The 20,503-nt window shown below is 38.5% G+C and overlaps 1 protein-coding gene across 1 annotated transcript in view; it reads left to right on the forward strand.

Moving 5' to 3' along the window:
* The first annotated feature begins 500 nt into the window (after nucleotides 1-500).
* LOC133629829 (pyruvate dehydrogenase phosphatase regulatory subunit, mitochondrial-like) overlaps nucleotides 501-20,503 on the forward strand; it is a 40,479-nt gene continuing 20,476 nt past the window's right edge. The window contains exons 1-9 of the mRNA XM_062020868.1: nucleotides 501-639; nucleotides 3,200-3,469; nucleotides 7,624-7,757; nucleotides 7,846-7,927; nucleotides 11,397-11,560; nucleotides 11,624-11,745; nucleotides 15,176-15,293; nucleotides 15,388-15,537; nucleotides 19,786-19,978. Of these exons, the coding sequence (XP_061876852.1) occupies nucleotides 3,213-3,469; nucleotides 7,624-7,757; nucleotides 7,846-7,927; nucleotides 11,397-11,560; nucleotides 11,624-11,745; nucleotides 15,176-15,293; nucleotides 15,388-15,537; nucleotides 19,786-19,978 (1,220 nt within the window). The 5' untranslated portion in view covers nucleotides 501-639; nucleotides 3,200-3,212. The remainder of the gene's footprint in view (nucleotides 640-3,199; nucleotides 3,470-7,623; nucleotides 7,758-7,845; nucleotides 7,928-11,396; nucleotides 11,561-11,623; nucleotides 11,746-15,175; nucleotides 15,294-15,387; nucleotides 15,538-19,785; nucleotides 19,979-20,503) is intronic.

The following is a 20,503-nucleotide window of genomic DNA, read 5'->3' on the forward strand; positions in this document are numbered from 1 at the left end:
TATGCAGATACAATGCAAAAATATATATAATCCATAAATCATTTTAACATAATATCCTTTAGAATGGATTTTGTTTTAAAACAATAAAAGACAAATTATCAAAAAAATATACTTGCTGGTGAGTCATTCTAAAACAAGTATAATATATTTTTTTTAAATACCATTTTAATAAAGACAAAAAATAACTATAAATGCAACATCTGCAACAGAAGTAGTCACCTATGTTAATGATCATAGTAATCCATGTAAACCTAATTTAGTGTATAAAAGGAAACAGTCAAAGACCTATTAGTTATAAACACAATATTTCATGAGCTAATAAGATGTCTTATTTGAAATGTTGCCGTCATTATGAAATCATTTGTACTCTGCCGTCATTCATAATAGAATAATGGCTTTTATTTCAATATAAAACTAGCAGTACACATCGTCTGCAGAAACTGTATGCATACTTCCTGCCATACAAAACGCAGCTTTTGTTTTGAAGGCTGACGGAAGTAGCAGTTGCCAACACCGCCCCTAGCTTTTCATGGTAGAGACGGCTGCTTGTAGCCAAACAAGAGTTTCTTCCGTCACAAGGACCGACCACTGACTATTCATGACTGTCACGGGAATCTGAACAAGACTCGACTAAAACAAGTAAGTGCCTTTTAAATTAATTATTTTTGAAAAGACTAAAGCTTAGCCACTTTCAAGTTGGAGAGTGTTGCTAGCTTGTAGTTAGCATAGCATGCTAGCATCGCTAGCTGTCAGTGGGGCTAAAAGTCAACAAAAAGCATGGCGACACATGAATATATTATAATATATTCAGCAGCGAGTTCACTTAAAAGCAAATCATTTATCAGCACTTGACCGAGGTCATGTGCGGGCTGAAGCTAGTTGTGAGCTGCGGCGATGTTGTCAACAAAGCTCCTGGCTAACATTTATGCCATCTGAAGGACTTTTGTAAGTTAAAGTTGCAAAACAAGTCACGTGGTTGACGAAAATATACTAGGAATTTTGCATTTCGACTTCCTTTTTTAGGAGTGCACATGCATAATTAGGGATGATGTTTGATAAGAAATTATCGAGGTCGAGCCTATTATCGAATCCTCTTATCGAACCGATTCCTTATCGATTCCAGATAGGTTGTTGTATATGGAAAAACACAATATTCGGTTTAACAAATCACTTCACATTCTCTAATGCTCGCTACTGTAGTATTACCATATCCGAGTTATTGTGCAGAAATGTGGGGAAATAACTACAAATGTGCGCTACATTCCTTAACCGTGTTACAAAAAAAATGAATTAGACTGATACATAATGTTGGATATAGAGAACATACAAACACTTTATTTATTGAGTCAAAAATATTAAAGTTCGATGATTTGGTAAAATTGCAAACAGCTAAGATGATGTGGAATTAAATGATGGAATGGATGAAGTAAAGAAGTTAAACATTGTACTGATATGATCCAGTTTAAGAGGTTGTTCAAATGAATAGTGCTTACAAAGTACAAAGAAGAAGAATTATTAGAAATACTTTCAACCTCATTGAAAATAAGATATTCTTCATCCCAGTATGTTAATAATGACTGAATTAATTAATTATATATTACAAAACTGTTGTATATACTAATTCACAGATATTTTATTATAAAAAGGTCAGTAAATGATGTATATATTTGTAAACGCTATGAAGTGGGAAAGGGGTAGGATTAAATAAGCTTTACTTCTTCCTACTCCTGTAAAGTGAAATGATATGAAACTGTGATGTATTATGATGTGGTCGGATCATGTTTTGTTTAGTTATGTTCTGTTAGTTTTGGACTTCCTTAGTTGTTTTGTGCACTTTGGGGGTTCGTTTTAGTCACTATGGTTACTTATGATTTTCACCTGCTGTGTCCGCGCACCTGTTGCTCATCAGAGACTCTATTTAAGCCTGCCTTTTCCGGTCACTTGTCGTGGCTTCATTGTTTGCATTTGCCACAGTTATGTTGGCATTCTGGTTTTCCAGCTCATGATTCCTGTGCTAAAGTTACCTTAGCTCATACTTGCCAACCCTCCCGTTTTTAGCGGGAGAATCCCGATATTCAGCGCCTCTCCCGACAACCTCCCGGCAGAGATTTTCTCCCGACAAACTCCCGGTATTCAGCCGGAGCTGGAGGCCACGCCCCCTCCAGCTCAATGCGGACCTGAGACTGAGTGGGGACAGCCTGTTCTCACATCCGCTTTCCCACAAAATAAACAGCTTGCCTGCCCAAAGACGTCATAACATCTAGGGCTTTTATAGAGTGCACAACTGCGCACACAACAAGGAGACGAAGCAGAAGAACGAGGAAATTACAGACATGGCGGCCGAAATGATATACTCATAATGAACGGAGAAGTTAAACAGGACAATACTGCCATCTAATGGATAGCCACTGGAACACTGAAATTCAAGTATTTTTATTTATTTTTCTATGTAAATAAAATAAAATAAAAATATATATATATAGCTAAAATTCACTGAAAGTCAAGTATTTCATACATATATATATATATATATATATATATATATATATATATATATATATATATATATATATATATATATATATATATATATGAGATATATATGAAATACTGGAGTTGGTGAATTCTAGCTGTAAATAACCACGCCCCCAACCCCCCCGCCCCCCACCTCCCGATATTGGAGGTCTCAAGGTTGGCAAGTATGCCTTAGCTTCTAGTATTCCTGTGCTAAGTAAGTTTTTGCTTTAGCTTCTCGTGCGAACGGCACGCTTTCCTTTTGTTTCGTTCCTGTCTGTTGTAATGTGTATGATTTATGAGAAATAGATCATCTCCTACCTGCACGCTTTCATCCGGAGCCGTCAGTTTTGCGTCCCGGGAGAACGAACGCTGCACCCCACCGTGACAAATGACTGAGCTACGTGACGTCACTTCTTGTGATGTCTCACGGGGCATTTCTTGTCGGGACGGGATTCGTTCCCAGGGTATTCGAATAAAGAACCAACTCTTTTTCTTTACTATAGTGGTCTCGATAACGGGTACCGGTTCTCAAAAAGGGATTCGAGTCCGAGTACTCAGTTCTTTTCTTATCGAACAACCGGGAAATCGGTTTCGAGCATCATCCCTATGCCTAATAGTGTAGTGCGTTGACATGTCGTCCTACCTTTTTTTTAAAGGTGTATTTGTTGTTGTTTGTTTGCAGCGAGAGCACAGCCATGCGGAGCTCCAGGGCTCTGTCCCCTACTGTCCTGCTGCCCAGGCTGCTGCACCCTCACACTGGCTACACCTGGGCAGGGAGGGGCCTCTGGACCTCCTCCGCCTGCATGGCCACCAGCGGCGACTCTCCCCAGCCGCTGCCACTGCCCGCTCAGGCCCGGGTGGTGATCTGCGGAGGAGGGGTGGTGGGCACCTCGGTGGCGTATCACCTGGCCAAGCTGGGCTGGACCGACATCGTCCTCCTGGAACAGGGACGGTAAGAAAGGACAGCAGCGCGAACCGCTTATCTACCGGTTGTTTGGCACGAAAGCTGGACAATTGTTCGAATTTGAATTTACGATTTCAATTTTGGCTTCTCGGGACCATAAAGATGTTATAATTGGAAAAAAAAACAAATCAATCAATGAATGTTTACTAATATAGCCCTGAATCACGAGTGTCTCAAAGGGCTGCACAAGCCACACCGACAACCTCGGCTCAGATCCCACATCAGGGCAAGAAAAAACTCAACCCAATGGGATGACAATGAGGAACCTTGGAGGGGATCACAGATGTGGGGACCTCCCCCCTTGGGCGACCGGTGCAATGGACGTAGAGTGGATCTAGCACAATATTGTGAGAGTCTAGTCCATAGTTGATCTAACATAATAGTGTGAGAGTCCAGTCCATAGTGGATCAAGCATAATATTATGAGAGTCTAGTCCATAGTTGATCTAACATAATAGTGTGAGAGTCCAGTCCATAGTGGATCTAACATAATAGTGAGAGTCTAGTCCATAGTGGATCTAACATAATAGTGAGAGTCCAGTCCATAGTTGATCTAACATAATAGTGTGAGAGTCCAGTCCATAGTGGATCTAACATAATAGTGAGAGTCCAGTCCATAGTGGATCTAACATAATAGTGAGAGTCCAGTCCATAGTGGATCTAACATAATAGTGTGAGAGTCCAGTCCATAGTGGATCTAACATAATAGTGAGAGTCTAGTCCATAGTGGATCTAACATAATAGTAAGAGTCCAGTCCATAGTGGATCTAACATAATAGTGAGAGTCCAGTCCATAGTGGATCTAACATAATAGTGTGAGAGTCCAGTCCATAGTGGATCTAACATAATAGTGTGAGAGTCCAGTCCATAGTGGATCTAGCATAATATTGTGAGAGTCCAGTCCATAGTGGATATAACATAATAGTGAGAGTCCAGTCCATAGTGGATCTAACATAATAGTGAGAGTCCAGTCCATAGTGGATCTAACATAATAGTGTGAGAGTCCAGTCCATAGTGGATCTAACATAATAGTGAGAGTCCAGTCCATAGTGGATTTAACATAATAGTGTGAGAGTCCAGTCCATAGTGGATCTAACATAATAGTGTGAGAGTCCAGTCCATAGTGGATCTAACATAATAGTGAGAAAGTCTAGTCCATAGTGGATCTAACATAATAGTGAGAGTCCAGTCCATAGTGGATCTAGCATAATATTGTGAGAGTTTATTCCATAGTGGATCTAACATAATAGTGTGAGAGTCCAGTCCATGGTGGATCTAACATAATAGTGAGAGTCCAGTCCATAGTGGAACTTACATAATAGTGAGAGTCCAGTCCATAGTGGATCTAACATAATAGTGTGAGAGTCCAGTCCATAGTGGATCTAACATAATAGTGTGAGAGTCCAGTCCATAGTGGATCTAACATGATAGTGACAGTCTAGTCCATAGTGGATCCAACATAATAGTGAGAGTCCAGTCCATAGTGGATCTAACATAATAGTGTGAGAGTCCAGTCCATAGTGGATCTAACATAATAGTGAGAGAGTCTAGTCCATAGTGGATCTAACATAATAGAGAGAGTCCAGTCCATACTGGATCTAGCATAATATTGTGAGAGTCCAGTCCATAGTGGATCTAGCATAATATTGTAAGAGTCCAGTCCATAGTGGATCTAACATAATAGTGAGAGTCCAGTCCATAGTGGATCTAACATAATAGTGTGAGAGTCCAGTCCATAGTGGATCTAACATAATATTGTGAGAGTCCAGTCCATAGTGGATCTAACATAATAGTGTGAGAGTCTAGTCCATAGTGGATCTAACATAATAGTGTAAACTATTATTACTATTACACTGACTAACAGTGCGTTTCATTTGTACTGGGAAGTCGGAATTTACGACTTCCCAGTACAAGACTGAATCTAACTTTAAATTTAAAAAAATCCCAGCAGACCCAAATGCATCGCCACATACCCACGTGGCATCATTCTCTTCTCTTATTGGTCACAGAACGTAAACAGTAAGTAGGTTTTGTTTACAAACAAGACTGATGGTGCATTCCATTTGTACTGGGATATCGGAATTTACGAGGTCGGAGATACGTGTAGACTGCAAGATGACGCCAGTAAACAACACCAAAACTTTAAATGTTTCATTGAGAATATAGAACATTACACACGGCGCTCAAAAATCTGTGAAAATGTTTTAGTAGGACTTTGGTAAGCTACAAAGCCTCACCGCTTGATGGATTATCTGAGCATTACGGGTTTTGTTTCGTAAAATTATGCAAAACCAACTTTTCTTATCTTCTGGTACCTGCTAATGTGTATTTGGGATCTACATAAGTCTTGAAAATTTGCGCGTGTCCGCCATCGTAGTCCGTGGTGACGCTATAGTCGATAAGCTTCTTCTTTTTCTCCATCTTTTTATGGGACATTCTTCTTCCGCTGTTGCCATTTCTAAAATAAAGTACCGTAAAGTTCCAACTTATAGCTCGTTATGAAAGCGCTACAAACTACCGGTTTAGTGGGTTTACATTATTCACCCATGGAACTTTAGTTATTAGAGAGTTCCGGCGTGAGCCAAGGATGAGGATATGCTGCTCCCTTGTTGATTTAAGTAAAGCAGGGGTCACCAACCTTTTTGAAACCAAGAGCTACTTCTTGGGTACTGATTAATGCGAAAGGCTACCAGTTTAAATAAATTGCCAGAAATAGCCAATTTGCTCAATTTACCTTTAACTCTATGTTATTATTAATAATTAATGATATTTACACTTAATTGAACGGTTTAAAAGAGGAGAAAACACGAAAAAAATGACAATTTAATTTTGGAACATAGTTTATCTTCAATTTCGACTCTTTAAAATTCAAAATTCAACCGAAAAAAAGAAGAGAAAAACTAGCTAATTCGAATCTTTTTGAAAAAATTTAAAAAATACTTGATGGAACATCATTAGTAATATTTCCTGATTAAGATTCATTTTAGAATTTTGATGACATGTTTTACATAGGTTAAAATCCAATCTGCACTTTGTTAGAATATATAACAAATTGGACCAAGCTATATTTCTAACAAAGACAAATCATTATTTCTTTTAGATTTTCCAGAACAAAATTTTTAAAAGAAATTCAAAAGACTTTGAAATCAGATTTAAATTTGATTCTACAGATTTTCTAGATTTGCCAGAATAATTTTTTTGAATTTTAATCATAATAAGTTTGAAGAAATATTTTACAAATATTCTTCGTCGAAAAAACAGAAGCTAAAATGAAGAATTAAATTAAAATGTATTTATTATTCTTTACAATAAAAAAAAAATGTACTTGAACATTGATTTAAATTGTCAGGAAAGAAGAGGAAGGAATTTAAAAGGTAAAAAGGTATATGTGTTTAAAAATCCTAAAATCATTTTTAAGGTTCTATTTTTTCTCTAAAATTGTCTTTCTGAAAGTTATAAGAAGCAAAGTAAAAAAAATAATGAATTTATTTAAACAAGTGAAGACCAAGTCTTTAAAATAGTTTCTTGGATTTTCAAATTCTATTTGAGTTTTGTCTCTCTTAGAATTAAAAATGTCGGGCAAAGCGAGACCAGCTTGCTAGTAAATAAATAACATTTAAAAAATAGAGGCAGCTCACTGGTAAGTGCTGCTATTTGAGCTATTTTTAGAACAGGCCAGCGGGCTACTCATCTGGTCCTTACGGGCTACCTGGTGCCCGCGGGCACCACATTGGTGACCCCTGAAGTAAAGTCTGAATGTCATTAAAACAGTTAGCTCCACCTTTTGACACTTCTTCCACTCCCGTCCTTGCACTCTACACCGCTACAACAAAAATGACGTCGTATCGGTTCAAATGTGAACGGTAGCCATCCCTAGTTGTAATACTGTTTGTGAAATATAATTGGAAAAAACGATCATTTGGAAATGATATCACATTTTAGTGTGAATCAAGCTTTAGTATTGTGCGCTTTCCAGAAAACCGGCCCAGCACTAAATTATAAAATGTGTCAAGTAGAACTTAAAAAATGGAGTAAATGAAGAAAAGTCGTGCAAATGGAAGCACACAAGTCCCTGACTTAGCATCAAGATGGATATTTATTAAGTGACAAATAATGCGAGCACGCTTGCGGTCCTATTTGCAGACTGGGCGCCGGGACAACCAAACTATGCGCTGGCATCATCAGCGTGGCCAAGCCGATCTCCATCGAGTGCCAGATGGCAAATTACTCCATCGCTCTGTACCAGCAGCTGGAGGAGCAGACGGGCGTCAAAACAGGTGAGTCGCCATCACGGGGGTGACGTGGGGGGCCATGCGTCCATCTTGGTGGTTAACTTCTGTGTCCAAACCCCCACCGTGGTTTCAGGCTACGTGAGGACGGGCTCTTTGTGCTTGGCTCAAAATCAGGATCGCTTCATCTCGCTGAAGCGCCTCGCGTCAAGACTCAAGTAAGACCTGCAGTCAATAGTTACGGGCTCGTCCCCTTTAAATAGTCATACTTTTAGCTTGCCTGAATGCAAAATAATCCTTACATATACACTACCGTTCAAAAGTTTGGGGTCACATTGAAATGTCCTTATCTTTGAAGGAAAAGCACTGTACTTTTCAATGAAGATAACTTTAAACTAGTCTTAACTTTAAAGAAATACACTCTATACATTGCTAATGTGGTAAATGACTATTCTAGCTGCAAATGTCTGGTTTTTGGTGCAATATCTACATAGGTGTATAGAGGCCCATTTCCAGCAACTATCACTCCAGTGTAGGGCTGCAACTAACGATTAATTTGATAATCGATTAATCTGTCGATTATTACTGCGATTAATCGATTAATAATCGGATAAAAGAGACAAACTACATTTCTATCCTTTCCAGTATTTTATTGAGAAAAACCAGCATACTGGCACCATGTTGTGGACATTGGGGGTGCAGCATACACCAATAATAACACAGAAATGCATGGCAGCTCCCGCCATCAGTGTGTGAATGTGTGTGTGAATGGGTGAATGTGGAAATACTGTCAAAGCGCTTTGAGTACCTTGAAGGTAGAAAAGCGCTATACAAGTATAACCCATTTATCATTATTATAAATGTAACTCATCAGAACTAAATCAGATATTGTACACGTTTCTGTTGTGAATAATAAAGGATTCATTTTAGGCTGCCTCTGAATAATAGCATGAAATATTCCAGCACCTTCATAACGTTTAGTTATACTAAACTAAAGCGTCACTCAAATCTAAATAGATTTATATAGCTTTATCGGCCCGGCTACATTGATCCGTTATGAAACCAACCTGAGATATTTCTGTCCGTTACGTTTATTTCGAAATTGGTAACCGTGCGTTTTCTCTCTCAAAATAGAGTCAAATGTGCCGGAGACACATTATCAGCCCCGCGTTGCAACAAAGGCATAACTAATGTTACTCACAAAAAAGCTGAACTCATGAATGCCTGTTGCCACTATGGACTTAAAAAGTTACGTACTGTGAGTTCCTCCCTTCATCCATGGCTCCAACATGTTTCTTCTTCAGGTGCTCCTGAAGCAATGTTGTACTTCCGTGCCATTTTGCAGGAAACGCTCTTCTTTGAAGTCTTTAAAGTGAAGTGTTCCCACACTTTTGACGACTTAGGTCGTACACTTTTCTCCATTGAAGCAATAACCTCAAGATGTTTCTCCGCTAAACTATCGGTAGTGTTTTCCTGCGCCATTTTTTGAATTTTTCCAGCAAAGGAGACGTTGTCGTCACTTGAGCTGCACATGACCACATCATTGGCTAGCTTACGCCACCTCATGAGACGTAGCCTCACCGCCGCCCTGGCGCTGTTTTGTACAGTTTTTGTACTTATTTTGATTATTGTTTCTCAGCTGTTTGTAAATGTTGCAGTTTATAAATAAAGGTTTATAAAACAAAAAACAAACAAAAAAAAAGACTCCGCGCATGCGCATAGCATAGTTCCAACGAATCGATGACTAAATTAATCGCCAACTATTTTGGTAATCGATTTTAATCGATTTAATCGATTAGTTGTTGCAGCCCTACTCCAGTGTTCTAATGGTACAACGTGTTTGCTCATTGGCTCAGAAGGCTAATTGATGATTAGAAAACCCTTGTGCAATCATGTTCACACATCTGAAAACAGTTTAGCTCGTTACAGAAGCTACAAAACTGACCTTCCTTTGAGCAGATTGAGTTTCTGGAGCATCACATTTGTGGGGTCAATTAAACGCTCAAAATGGCCAGAAAAAGAGAACTTTCACCTGAAACTCGACAGTCTATTCTTGTTCTTAGAAATGAAGGCTATTCCACAAAATTGTTTGGGTGACCCCAAACTTTTGAACGGTAGTGTATATATGTGAATGTATGGTTTTGTACACCAAAACTCTTCTATTTATTAAACTTCTTCTTCTTCTCCAGATTTTGGCGCGCTCTACCATCCACATTTTTCATCCGATTCAAACCGTTCCAACTTCAAACTGTTCAGCCTATTCGGGAATCGCGGGCTTCCCTTTGACAAATTCCCAAAAATTCCCAGATTTCACAGAATTCCAGGTTTTCTGGGACATTTTTCCCCATTCAAAATGAATTTGCCATTTTTCAAACTTCCACCATTTCCACATTTTTCAACCGAGTCAAACCATTCCACCTTCAACACATTCCACCATCCTGGAAATTCAAGAGTTAAAAAAAAATTCCAGGATTTTCCAGAATTCCTGGTTTTCCAATAATTTCCACCCTTTTTTTCTGGCGACTACTCCTTCCCCCACATTTTTCAATCCACTTCAACCGTTCCACCGTCAAAACATTCCTCTTAATCAGGACAAAAAACAAAGTTGTTTATTGAACTGGAAAAAATTCCTGGTTTTCCCGAAATTTAGCATGTTACTGCTTCAACATTTCTCGACCGATTTGAAATATTCCAACACCAACCATTTTAACTCATTCAGACCATTCAAGGTTTTTTTTAACATCTTCCAAAAAATTCCCACTTTTCCCGAAATTCACAAACTGTTTGGAAATTCCCATTGAAATCAATGGGACATTCTTCAAAGTTCCACAACTCCCACATTTTTCATCTGATTCAAACTGTTCCTAGTAGGGATGTCCGATAATGGCTTTTTGCCGATATCCGATATCCGATATTCCGATATTGTCCAACTCTTTAATTACCGATACCGATATCAACCGATACCGATATCAACCGATATATGCAGTCGTGGAATTAACACATTATTATGCCTAATTTGGACAACCAGGTATGGTGAAGATAAGGTACTTTTTAAAAAAATTAGTAAAATAAGATAAATAAATTAAAAACATTTTCTTGAATAAAAAAGAAAGTACAACAATATAAAAACAGTTACATAGAAACTAGTAATGAATGAAAATTAGTAAAATTAACTGTTAAAGGTTAGTACTATTAGTGGACCAGCAGCACGCACAATCATGTGTGCTTACGGACTGTATCCCTTGCAGACTGTATTGATATATATTGATATATAATGTAGGAACCAGAATATTAATAACAGAAAGAAACAACCCTTTTGTGTGAATGAGTGTAAATGGGGGAGGGAGGTTTTTTGGGTTGGTGCACTAATTGTAAGTGTATCTTGTGTTTTTTATGTTGATTTAATTAAAAAAAAAGCAAAAAAACAATACCGATAATAAAAAAACCCGATTCCGATATTACATTTTAACGCATATATCGGCCGATAATATCGGCCTGCCGATATTATCGGACATCTCTAGTTCCTAGTAGTTTTTATGTTATGTCTGCACGCATAAGTGATGATTCCATACTTAAATATTTCAGTATTTAGGTCTCTGATTGGCTAAAATAGCGCATTTTTCTGTGTACGACTCTGCAACAAACAAAAACACTTCCAGTAAGTCCGAGTCACCTTTGTCCAATCAGAGTGATGGGGATCAGCTGTAATGTTGTCAAGCCTAAAGACGTGGCCAAGCTCCACCCGAAAGTCAACATCCACGACCTGGTGGGGGCGCTCCATCTGCCCGGGGACGCCGTGGTGTCGCCGCCGGACGTCAACCACGCGCTGGCCGTGGCAGCGGCCGGACAAGGCACGTACGCGACACACGTTAAAAAAAACCACGCTCACTTCCTCCTCATGTTTCTCTGCTCAGGCGTGCAGATCTTGGAGCGAACCAGCGTTCAGCAGGTCCTGGTGGAGAAGGGTCACGTGACAGCTGTGGAGACGGATCGCGGCTCCATTGAGTGTGAATATTTTGTCAACTGCGCCGGACAGGTAAAACATCACGAGTGAGAGATTAGATGGGAACTGCATTTCTTCTCTTGTTGCCTCATTTGTATTTGACCACTACTGTTTTCTGTTTATTTGTTACTGACTGTGGCAGGACACCTCTGCCTCTGTTTCACTTTATGTTGCTGGTAAATAATATGGTTGTAGTAGTAGGCTAAAGTTAGATTATTTAGTATGCACTAATTAAAGGGGCAGAGCTTTAAGAGACATTTTAGCTTTTATATTTGATAAGATATATTTTTTGTAAGAACCACAATTAATAAATATATTTCAGTGAAAAACTTATTGTTCAAATCTGTATATAAATATGTACATAAAGTGTTGTAATTATATTGTAAAATGGATGGATGGACGTTTAAAACAAAACTGTTATTATTAATTAGTAAGTATACATTTTTTGAGCCTTTTTAGAGAAAATCATATCATTGTAGTACATTATGCAAATTACTCGATGATGTCATGGTGACCACGCCCATAGCCACGCCTATAGCCACACCCCCACCGCCACAGGTATCTTGGCAGTTAATGGGAAACACTGAAACATCACTTACTGTACAATGTCTGCTGTCATTAGGATGCCGACTGCAAGGATGTTGATATATTCCTCTTTTAGATGAAGAATGAATCATAATCGTAAAAAAGGGGGGTGGAACCAAGCGTCTTTTCGTGTCTTTGTCGTCATTTTCGGGTCTAAATTTGATGCCAAAGTTGACCAACTTGTCGGATTATGTCCTCATGCTTCTACTATCAAGGCGAGAGGCATGATTTATGATCTACAATAAACGTTAACAAGCTCAGAGGCGAGAAAGCAGCTCAATGCGCCGCTAAAAATAGTTTGTCTGTTTAAGCGCTTATAATAACAATATCACTAATGCTTGGTTAATATTCAGGTCACAAAATGTAAATGGGGTATTGTCGCCGCTTTTTGGATGGTTATTTATAGGGCTTCCCATGAACTCCATTGTAAGCTGACTTTTTTTCTTTCTGTCTATTTTAATGTTCGAATGCACCGATAAAAATACATCGGTCTTCTTGTCGCTCATGATGATTGTGAACGAAAGCCAAATAACAAAAAAAAAAAGTGCAGCTCCCCTTTAAAAGGTCCCTTTTGTTATTTTTCACCAGTCAGATGTGCCCCAATAAAGTAGTGGAATTGTTTAAAAGTGCTTTTAGTAAGCCCCTATTGGGAACTGGAATCTGCCATGATCAGAAGAAAAATACACCTTTCTTTCCGGAAGTAGAAACATACATATACTGACAGAAGTCGAAAGTGCGTTGCTATGGAAACGGTAATAAATGCGCTGAGGAAATACAGTAAATATTGTACATATTACATATTGTTATAAACGTGTATTCTGTTACTACATTATATATATACTTGCAGTGTGTATATTGTACATATAACATATTGTTATGAAGGTGTATTCTGTTACTACATTATATATATATACTTGCAGTGTGTATATTGTACATATTGTTATGAGTGTGTCTGTTACTACATTATATATATATATATACTTGCAGTGTTTATATTGTACATATAACATATTGTTATGAAGTTGTCTGTTACTACATCATATATATATATATATATATATATATATACTTGTAGTGTGTATATTGTACATATTACATATTGTTATGAAGGTGTCTGCTACTACATTATCAACATATTGTTATGAAGGTGTCTGTTACTACATTATATATATATACTTGCAGTGTGTATATTGTACATATTACATATTGTTATGAAGGTGTCTGTTACTACATTATATATACATACTTGCAGTGTGTATACAAAAAGTTGGAGGGTTTTGAAGTCGTCTTAGAGGACTTTGAAGGCTACAACGGTGACTCCTATTAGCCACATCATCTAAGCCACGGGTGTCCAAAGTGCGGCCCGCAGGTAATATTTTAACGACCCCGTGGCACATTCTAAAAGTACGATTTAAAAAAATTAAAAACATAAAAAGTGGTATAAAAGAGCAAACTGGTGAAATGTAACAATACAATGTTTCTTTCTTTAAAAAATAATAATGAATCAAAATCAATGTCATTATGAATTATTGACCTATTCAAGGCTCCAATTACATGACATTAAATATTCCACTTTGAGACATTTTTTGGGGAAAATGTTGCATATTTTGTGTTTGCCAAAAAAAAAACTAAGCTTTTTTTTTTTTTTAAACAAGTGCCTAAAACGAACAAACAAAAAACATAAACAACAATAAAAGTTATAATTGACGGATGGATCTGAAGTTGATCTTGAGACTATTGTGTTAAAAGTAAAAAAAAAAATGTATGATTTATATTTTAATACTTTACTGAGCAGGACCCTTTTACTGGGACTTTTTTTTTTTTTTTTTTTTTTTAAGTGTCATTTAAAAAAACAAAAAAAATTAATAAAGTTGTTATGAGTTATGCTATGAGCTCCAATTATTATATAATCTCAAATATTCCACTTTAAAATGTTATTGGGGGAAAATATTGCATATTTTGCGTTTTTTTTCCATAAAAAAAACAGGGTTTTCTTTGACAAAAAGAGCATACAGCGTAAATCTTAAAAAGAAAACTTTATATTGACAGATAGACTTAATGTTGATCTGGAGATTTAAACCTTGGATAATAATAATAATACTAAATAATGACACATTTTAAATATTTTTTTTACCTAAACCCTTTGGGGTCCCCAGGATCAAGCCTGAGTGGAGGCCTAAATGTATATCTTTTATACATATATTGTATTGGTTTTTAAAATAAAAAATATCAAAATGGCCCCCGCTTGCTTTGATATTTCAGTGTGCGGCCCTCAGCGGGAAAAGTTTGGACACCCCTGATCTAAGCAATTATCATCTTTAAAATCCCTCCCAAAAAAAGATGTGTGTTCTTGTCTCTCATAATGATTGTGAACGAAAATTCCAAACAAAGCGCAGTTCCCCTTTAAGGAGTTGGACTGGGGCACATAGCATAGCTATGTGAGCTACATGCTAACATTCCACTCACATTTAAACAGCAACGACATAGAATAGAATAGAATAAAATAGAGTTTTATTTGTCATTATTACAGTGAACAGGTTCAAAGAACAACGAAATTGGAGCAGATCCCCTAAGATGCATACACAATAATTTAGTAATATAAATAGTAAAAAAAAGATAAAAAATAAGATATGTATCTATATATCCACACACATATTGTGTTAGCTTATTCTCTAAATGGACAACTAAATGATTAAACTTACAGCTCTCATGTCTGTGAGCTGACTGAACCCCAGGCTTTACTTTAAGACATGTAGCAAAGCCTTTTTTAAATTTTTTTTTTATAGTATCCGTACACAAAAAAATATTTTTTTTGCATAATAGGGAACCTTCAAAAGTATACTGCATGAATAAATGTGTTTTTGTCCTTTTTCTCCAGTGGGCGTACGAGCTGGGCCAGGCAAGCGAGACCAAAGTGTCGGTTCCCCTGCACGGCTGCGAACACTTCTACCTCCTCACCAAACCTCTCCAAGAGGCGGTCCCGGCCGACACGCCAGGTCTCACTCCTCACAAAAGCAGCTGACGGGTTGTTAATTTGTAGCCTTTTTAAAAAAAACAAAAAAAACAACGTCCTGTCTCGTCCCCCTGCAGTGGTGATCGACATGGACGGCAGGATCTACGCTCGGCCGTGGCAGGGAGGCCTGCTGTCGGGTGGCTTTGAGAAGAACCCCAAGCCCATCTTCACGGAGGGCCGCAACCAGCTGGAGATCCAGAACATGCAGGAGGACTGGGACCACTTTGGTGAGGATGAATGTGGGGCGGAAAGTTGCAGAGTTAATATTTTTTTTTACTTTCTGCTTCCTGACCTAACATCACAGCCACAGTTAGCCCCCCTTATCATCGCAAATGCCGTATTTTCCGGACTATAAAGCGCACTTAAAATTGCGCTTTATACCTCTAAAGGCTTAGTGGCCACATGCGTGGACAGCACCTTTTAGCTCTTATTTCCAAAATTGTGTACACTACTGAATTGGTGTCTTATGGCCGCTTATGTGGACACTTATACTGCCATCTGGTGGTGTCAGAAGAGTTTAACATACAATGGAATTTGGGGAAAAAAAGTGTAAAAATAAGAAAATTAGCATGTCACTAAACATGAAGTACACGTTTGTGTACTTATGGACTAAGTACATCATATCAAAAGATGATTCTTAGTTTTTATTCTAATTAGGGTCCAATAAGCCCAAATAGCAAAGAGAAATTAAAAAAAAGCATGGAAACAAACAGCTTGGGCCTTAAGAGGTTAAAACCCGGTGCGCCTAATGTACGGAATAATTCTGGTTTTGCTTACCGACCTCGAAGCTATTTTATTTGGTACATGGTAAAATAATAACTGTGACAAATAGATGGCAGTCAAACATAAGCGATAAATGTAGACTGCAATATGACTCAAGTAAACAACACCGACATTTTATATGCTCCATTGAAAATATAGAACATTACACACGGCGCTCAAAATTCTATCAAAATGTTTTAGTACGACTTTGGTAAGCTATGAAGTGGCACCGCTTGATGGATTGTCGAAGCATTAAACATACAAGTATTATTATGGTGTGTGTATAAGGTAAGACATATTATCTGGTGTTTTGTATCGCAATATTATGCAAAAACAACTTTTCTTACCTTCTGGTACCTGCTGATCTGTATTTGGGATCTGCATAAGTCCTGAAAAATTGCGCGCATCTGCCTTTGTAGTTCGTGCCGATGACGTAGTTAATAAGCTTCTTCTTTTTCTCTATCTTCTTGTTATGGGACATTCATCCTCCGCTGTTACCATTTCTAATGTAAAGTAGTGTAAAGTTCTTACTTATATCTGTCAGTAAACTGGCCATGAAAGCGCTAAAACATACCGGTATAGTGAGTATACATTATCCACCCAAGGAACTTTAGTTACTAGAGAGTTCTGGTCGGACATTTTTTCACGTTGGGGGGGGTTTGTGAATTATAAAACATTAATAACATAAAAACTATAATAGATGACCAATTTTTTGGGATGATTCTGACAAGCTGGGGGGTTGGTTATGACTACCGCATTTTTCGGAGTATAAGTCGCACCGGCCGAAAATGCATAATAAAGAAGGAAAAAAACATATATAAGTTGCACTGGAGTATAAGTCGCATTTTTTGGGGAAATGTATTTGATAAAAGCCAACACCAAGAATAGACATTTGAAAGGCAATTTAAAATAAATAAAGAATAGTGAACAACAGGCTGAATAAGTGTACGTTATATGAGGCATAAATAACCAACTGAGAATGTGCCTGGTATGTTAACGTAACATATTATGGTAAGAGTCATTCAAATAATTATAACATATAGAACATGCTATACGTTTACCAAACAATCTGTCACTCCTAATCGCTAAATCCCATGAAATCTTATACGTCTAGTTTCTTACGTGAATGAGCTAAATAATATTATTTGATATTTTACGGTAATGTGTTAATAATTTCACATATAAGTCGCTCCTGAGTATAAGTCGCACCCCCGGCCAAACTATGAAAAAGACTGCCACTTATAGTCCGAAAAATACGGTAATAACATGTTAATAACATAAAAACTATAGTAGTTGGACAAAAACAATAGTAGCACAAAAGAATGGGACAAGTTTGGGAAGGTTTTGACATGGTGGGGGTGAACCTCATTGTGAATAATAACACATTAATAACATAAAAACGATAAAACATGAATAACATAAAAACTATAATAGTTAGACAAACATTTGGGACAAGTTTGGGGAGATGATGACAAGCTGGGGGGGAGGCTGGTTATGAATAATAACATGTTAATAACATTAAAAACTATAGTAGTTACACAAAAAAAATTGTGGCACAAAAGAATGGGGCAAGTTTGGGGAGATTTTGACAAGATGGGGGCTTGTTGGGGGGCGGGGGGCTGGATGACGTCACTAGTCAGAAATCCATCCATCAATCCATTTTCTAGCACTTGTCCCTCTTGGGGTCGCGGGGGGTGCTGGAGCCTATCCCAGATGCATCAATAATATAAAACTATAAACCATTAATAACATAAAAACTATACTAGATTTTTACAACACAAACGTTTGGGACACATTTGGGGTGATTCTGACGAGGTGGGGGCTAGTTATGAAATGTTAAAGGCCTACTGAAATGACATTTTTTTTATTTAAACGGGGATAGCAGATCCATTCTGTGTGTCATACTTGACCATTTCGTGATATTGCCATATTTTTGCTGAAAGGATTTAGTAGAGAACATCGACGGTAAAGTTCGCAACTTTTGGTCGCTGATAAAAAAAAGCCTTGCCTGTACCGGAAGTAGCGTGTCGTCACAGGCTGAAGGACACCTCACATTTCCCCATTGTTTACACCAGCAGCGAGAGTGATTCGGACCGAGAAAGCGACAATTACCCCATTAATTTGAGCCAGGATGAAAGATTTGTGGATGAGGAAAGTGAGAGTGAAGGACTAGAGTGCAGTGCAGGACATACCTTTTTTCACTCTGACCGTAACTTAGGTACAAGCTGGCTCATTGGATTCCACACTTTCTCCTTTTTCTATTGTGGATCACGGATTTGTATTTTAAACCACCTCGGATACTATATCCTCTTGAAAATGAGAGTCGAGAACGCGAAATGGACATTCACAGTGACTTTTATCTCCACGACAATACATCGGTGAAGCACTTTAGCTACGGAGCTAACGTGATAGCATCGTGCTTAAATGCAGATAGAAACAAAAGAAATAAACCCCTGACTGGAAGGATAGACAGAAAATCAACAATACTATTAAACCATGGACCTGTAACTACACGGTTAATGCTTTCCAGCTTGGCGAAGCTTAACAATACTGTTGCTAATGACGCCATTGAAGCTAACTTAGCAACGGGACCTCACAGAGCTATGCCAAAACATTAGCTATCCACCTACGCCAGCCAGCCCTCATCTGCTCATCAACACCCGTGCTCACCTGCGTTCCAGCGATCGACGGAAGGACGAAGGACTTCACCCGATCATCCGTGCGGTCGGCGGCTAGCGTCGGCTAGCGCGTCTACTATCCAAGTCAAAGTCCTCCTGGTTGTGTTGCTACAGCCAGCCGCTAATACACCGATCCCACCTACAACTTTCTTCTTTGCAGTCTTCATTGTTCATTAAACAAATTGCAAAAGATTCACCAACACAGATGTCCAGAATACTGTGGAATTTTGAGATGAAAACAGAGCTTTTTTGTATTGGATTCAATGGTGTCCGGATACTTCCGTTTAACTACTGACGTCACGCGCATACGTCATCATACATAACGTTTTCAACCGGAAGTTTCGCGGGAAATTTAAAATTGCACTTTATAAGTTAACCCGACCGTATTGGCATGTGTTGCAATGTTAAGATTTCCTCATTGATATATAAACTATCACACTGCGTGGTCGGTAGTAGTGGGTTTCAGTCGGCCTTTAACATAAAACCTAATATGGTTAGACAAACATATGAGCACGAACGAATGATGTGCTGGGGCTGGTTATGTAACACAAAATATTGATAACATAAAACCTATAATAGTTAATATTTGCAATGATAAGCGGGCCAACGTCACTCAGGTAGCACAGCCTGCTTGTTTCACTGCACAACTGAGCCTTTTGGCCCCTTTTAACAAGTTTGGGCTTGCTTAATCAGCATTCTCGGCTGGATTTGGGCCAAGGTTCACCTCTTGGTGCACACCAGAGCAAAGTAACTGGCTGGCACATTGGTCTTGGCGCCCTTGAATGCATGCACATATCTGTAATCTGAGAGGGCTGACCTCCTCTCATGTGTTTTTGCAGGGACCAACTTATCCGTCACACCTTCCTCTTCTGACACCACATGATTTACACGCGCAAATCAACCTTTTCAAAGTGTGCAAACTAGTCACATTGCTAACACATTGCGAAAGTATCAATAAATAACCAGCACAGTGCATTCATAACTAATAATCGAAGATGATAAAGAGACCTGGAACTTACTCTTCATTCCCTGCAGAGCCGATGCTCAGCGCGCTGCTGAGGAGAATGCCGAGCCTCGAGTCCGCCGAGATCCTGCAGCTGGTCAACTGCCCCGAGTCCTTCACACCGGACATGCGCTGTCTGATGGGGGAGACGCCGGGGGTGTCCGGCTACTACGTGCTGGCCGGGATGAACTCTTCCGGACTAACCTTTGCTGGCGGCGCTGGCAAGTAAGTTACTTTTACTCTTAATGTCTGCTTACTGTTGTATCTACACTTCTGTTCAAATATAACACGCACTTACCCTCCTGTGGTTTGGATGTTTTACATAAGTTTTGGCTGATACCACAAATTTGGCTATGGATCCAATACCAAGTAGTTACTTGCGCACGGCAAATCTATGCCACACAAAAAAAATCACATTAAAAAAATAAGTGCATAACAATTTTCAATGTAACTGACGACAAGCGGCCATGACAGAGAAAACAGTTTTCATCATCATCATCATCATCATCATCATCATCGTTCAATTATTGTAACTTCTGTCGAGACTCTTTAAAGAGGACATGAATTCCATCAATCACTTTATTGAGCAAAACTCTTTATTGTTGGCCACAAACACATCACCAAAACATTGTTAAAAATGGTTTATATCTAGCAAAACCGGTCATTTTCTGCCACAAACAAGACCAAAACCAACTTTGTCATATCGACAGCAGCCGCTCGCTCTTTCTCACTTGCGCCAACACATGCGCA

Source organism: Entelurus aequoreus, linkage group LG02 (genome assembly GCF_033978785.1).
Source record: "Entelurus aequoreus isolate RoL-2023_Sb linkage group LG02, RoL_Eaeq_v1.1, whole genome shotgun sequence".
NCBI lineage: Eukaryota > Metazoa > Chordata > Actinopteri > Syngnathiformes > Syngnathidae > Entelurus > Entelurus aequoreus.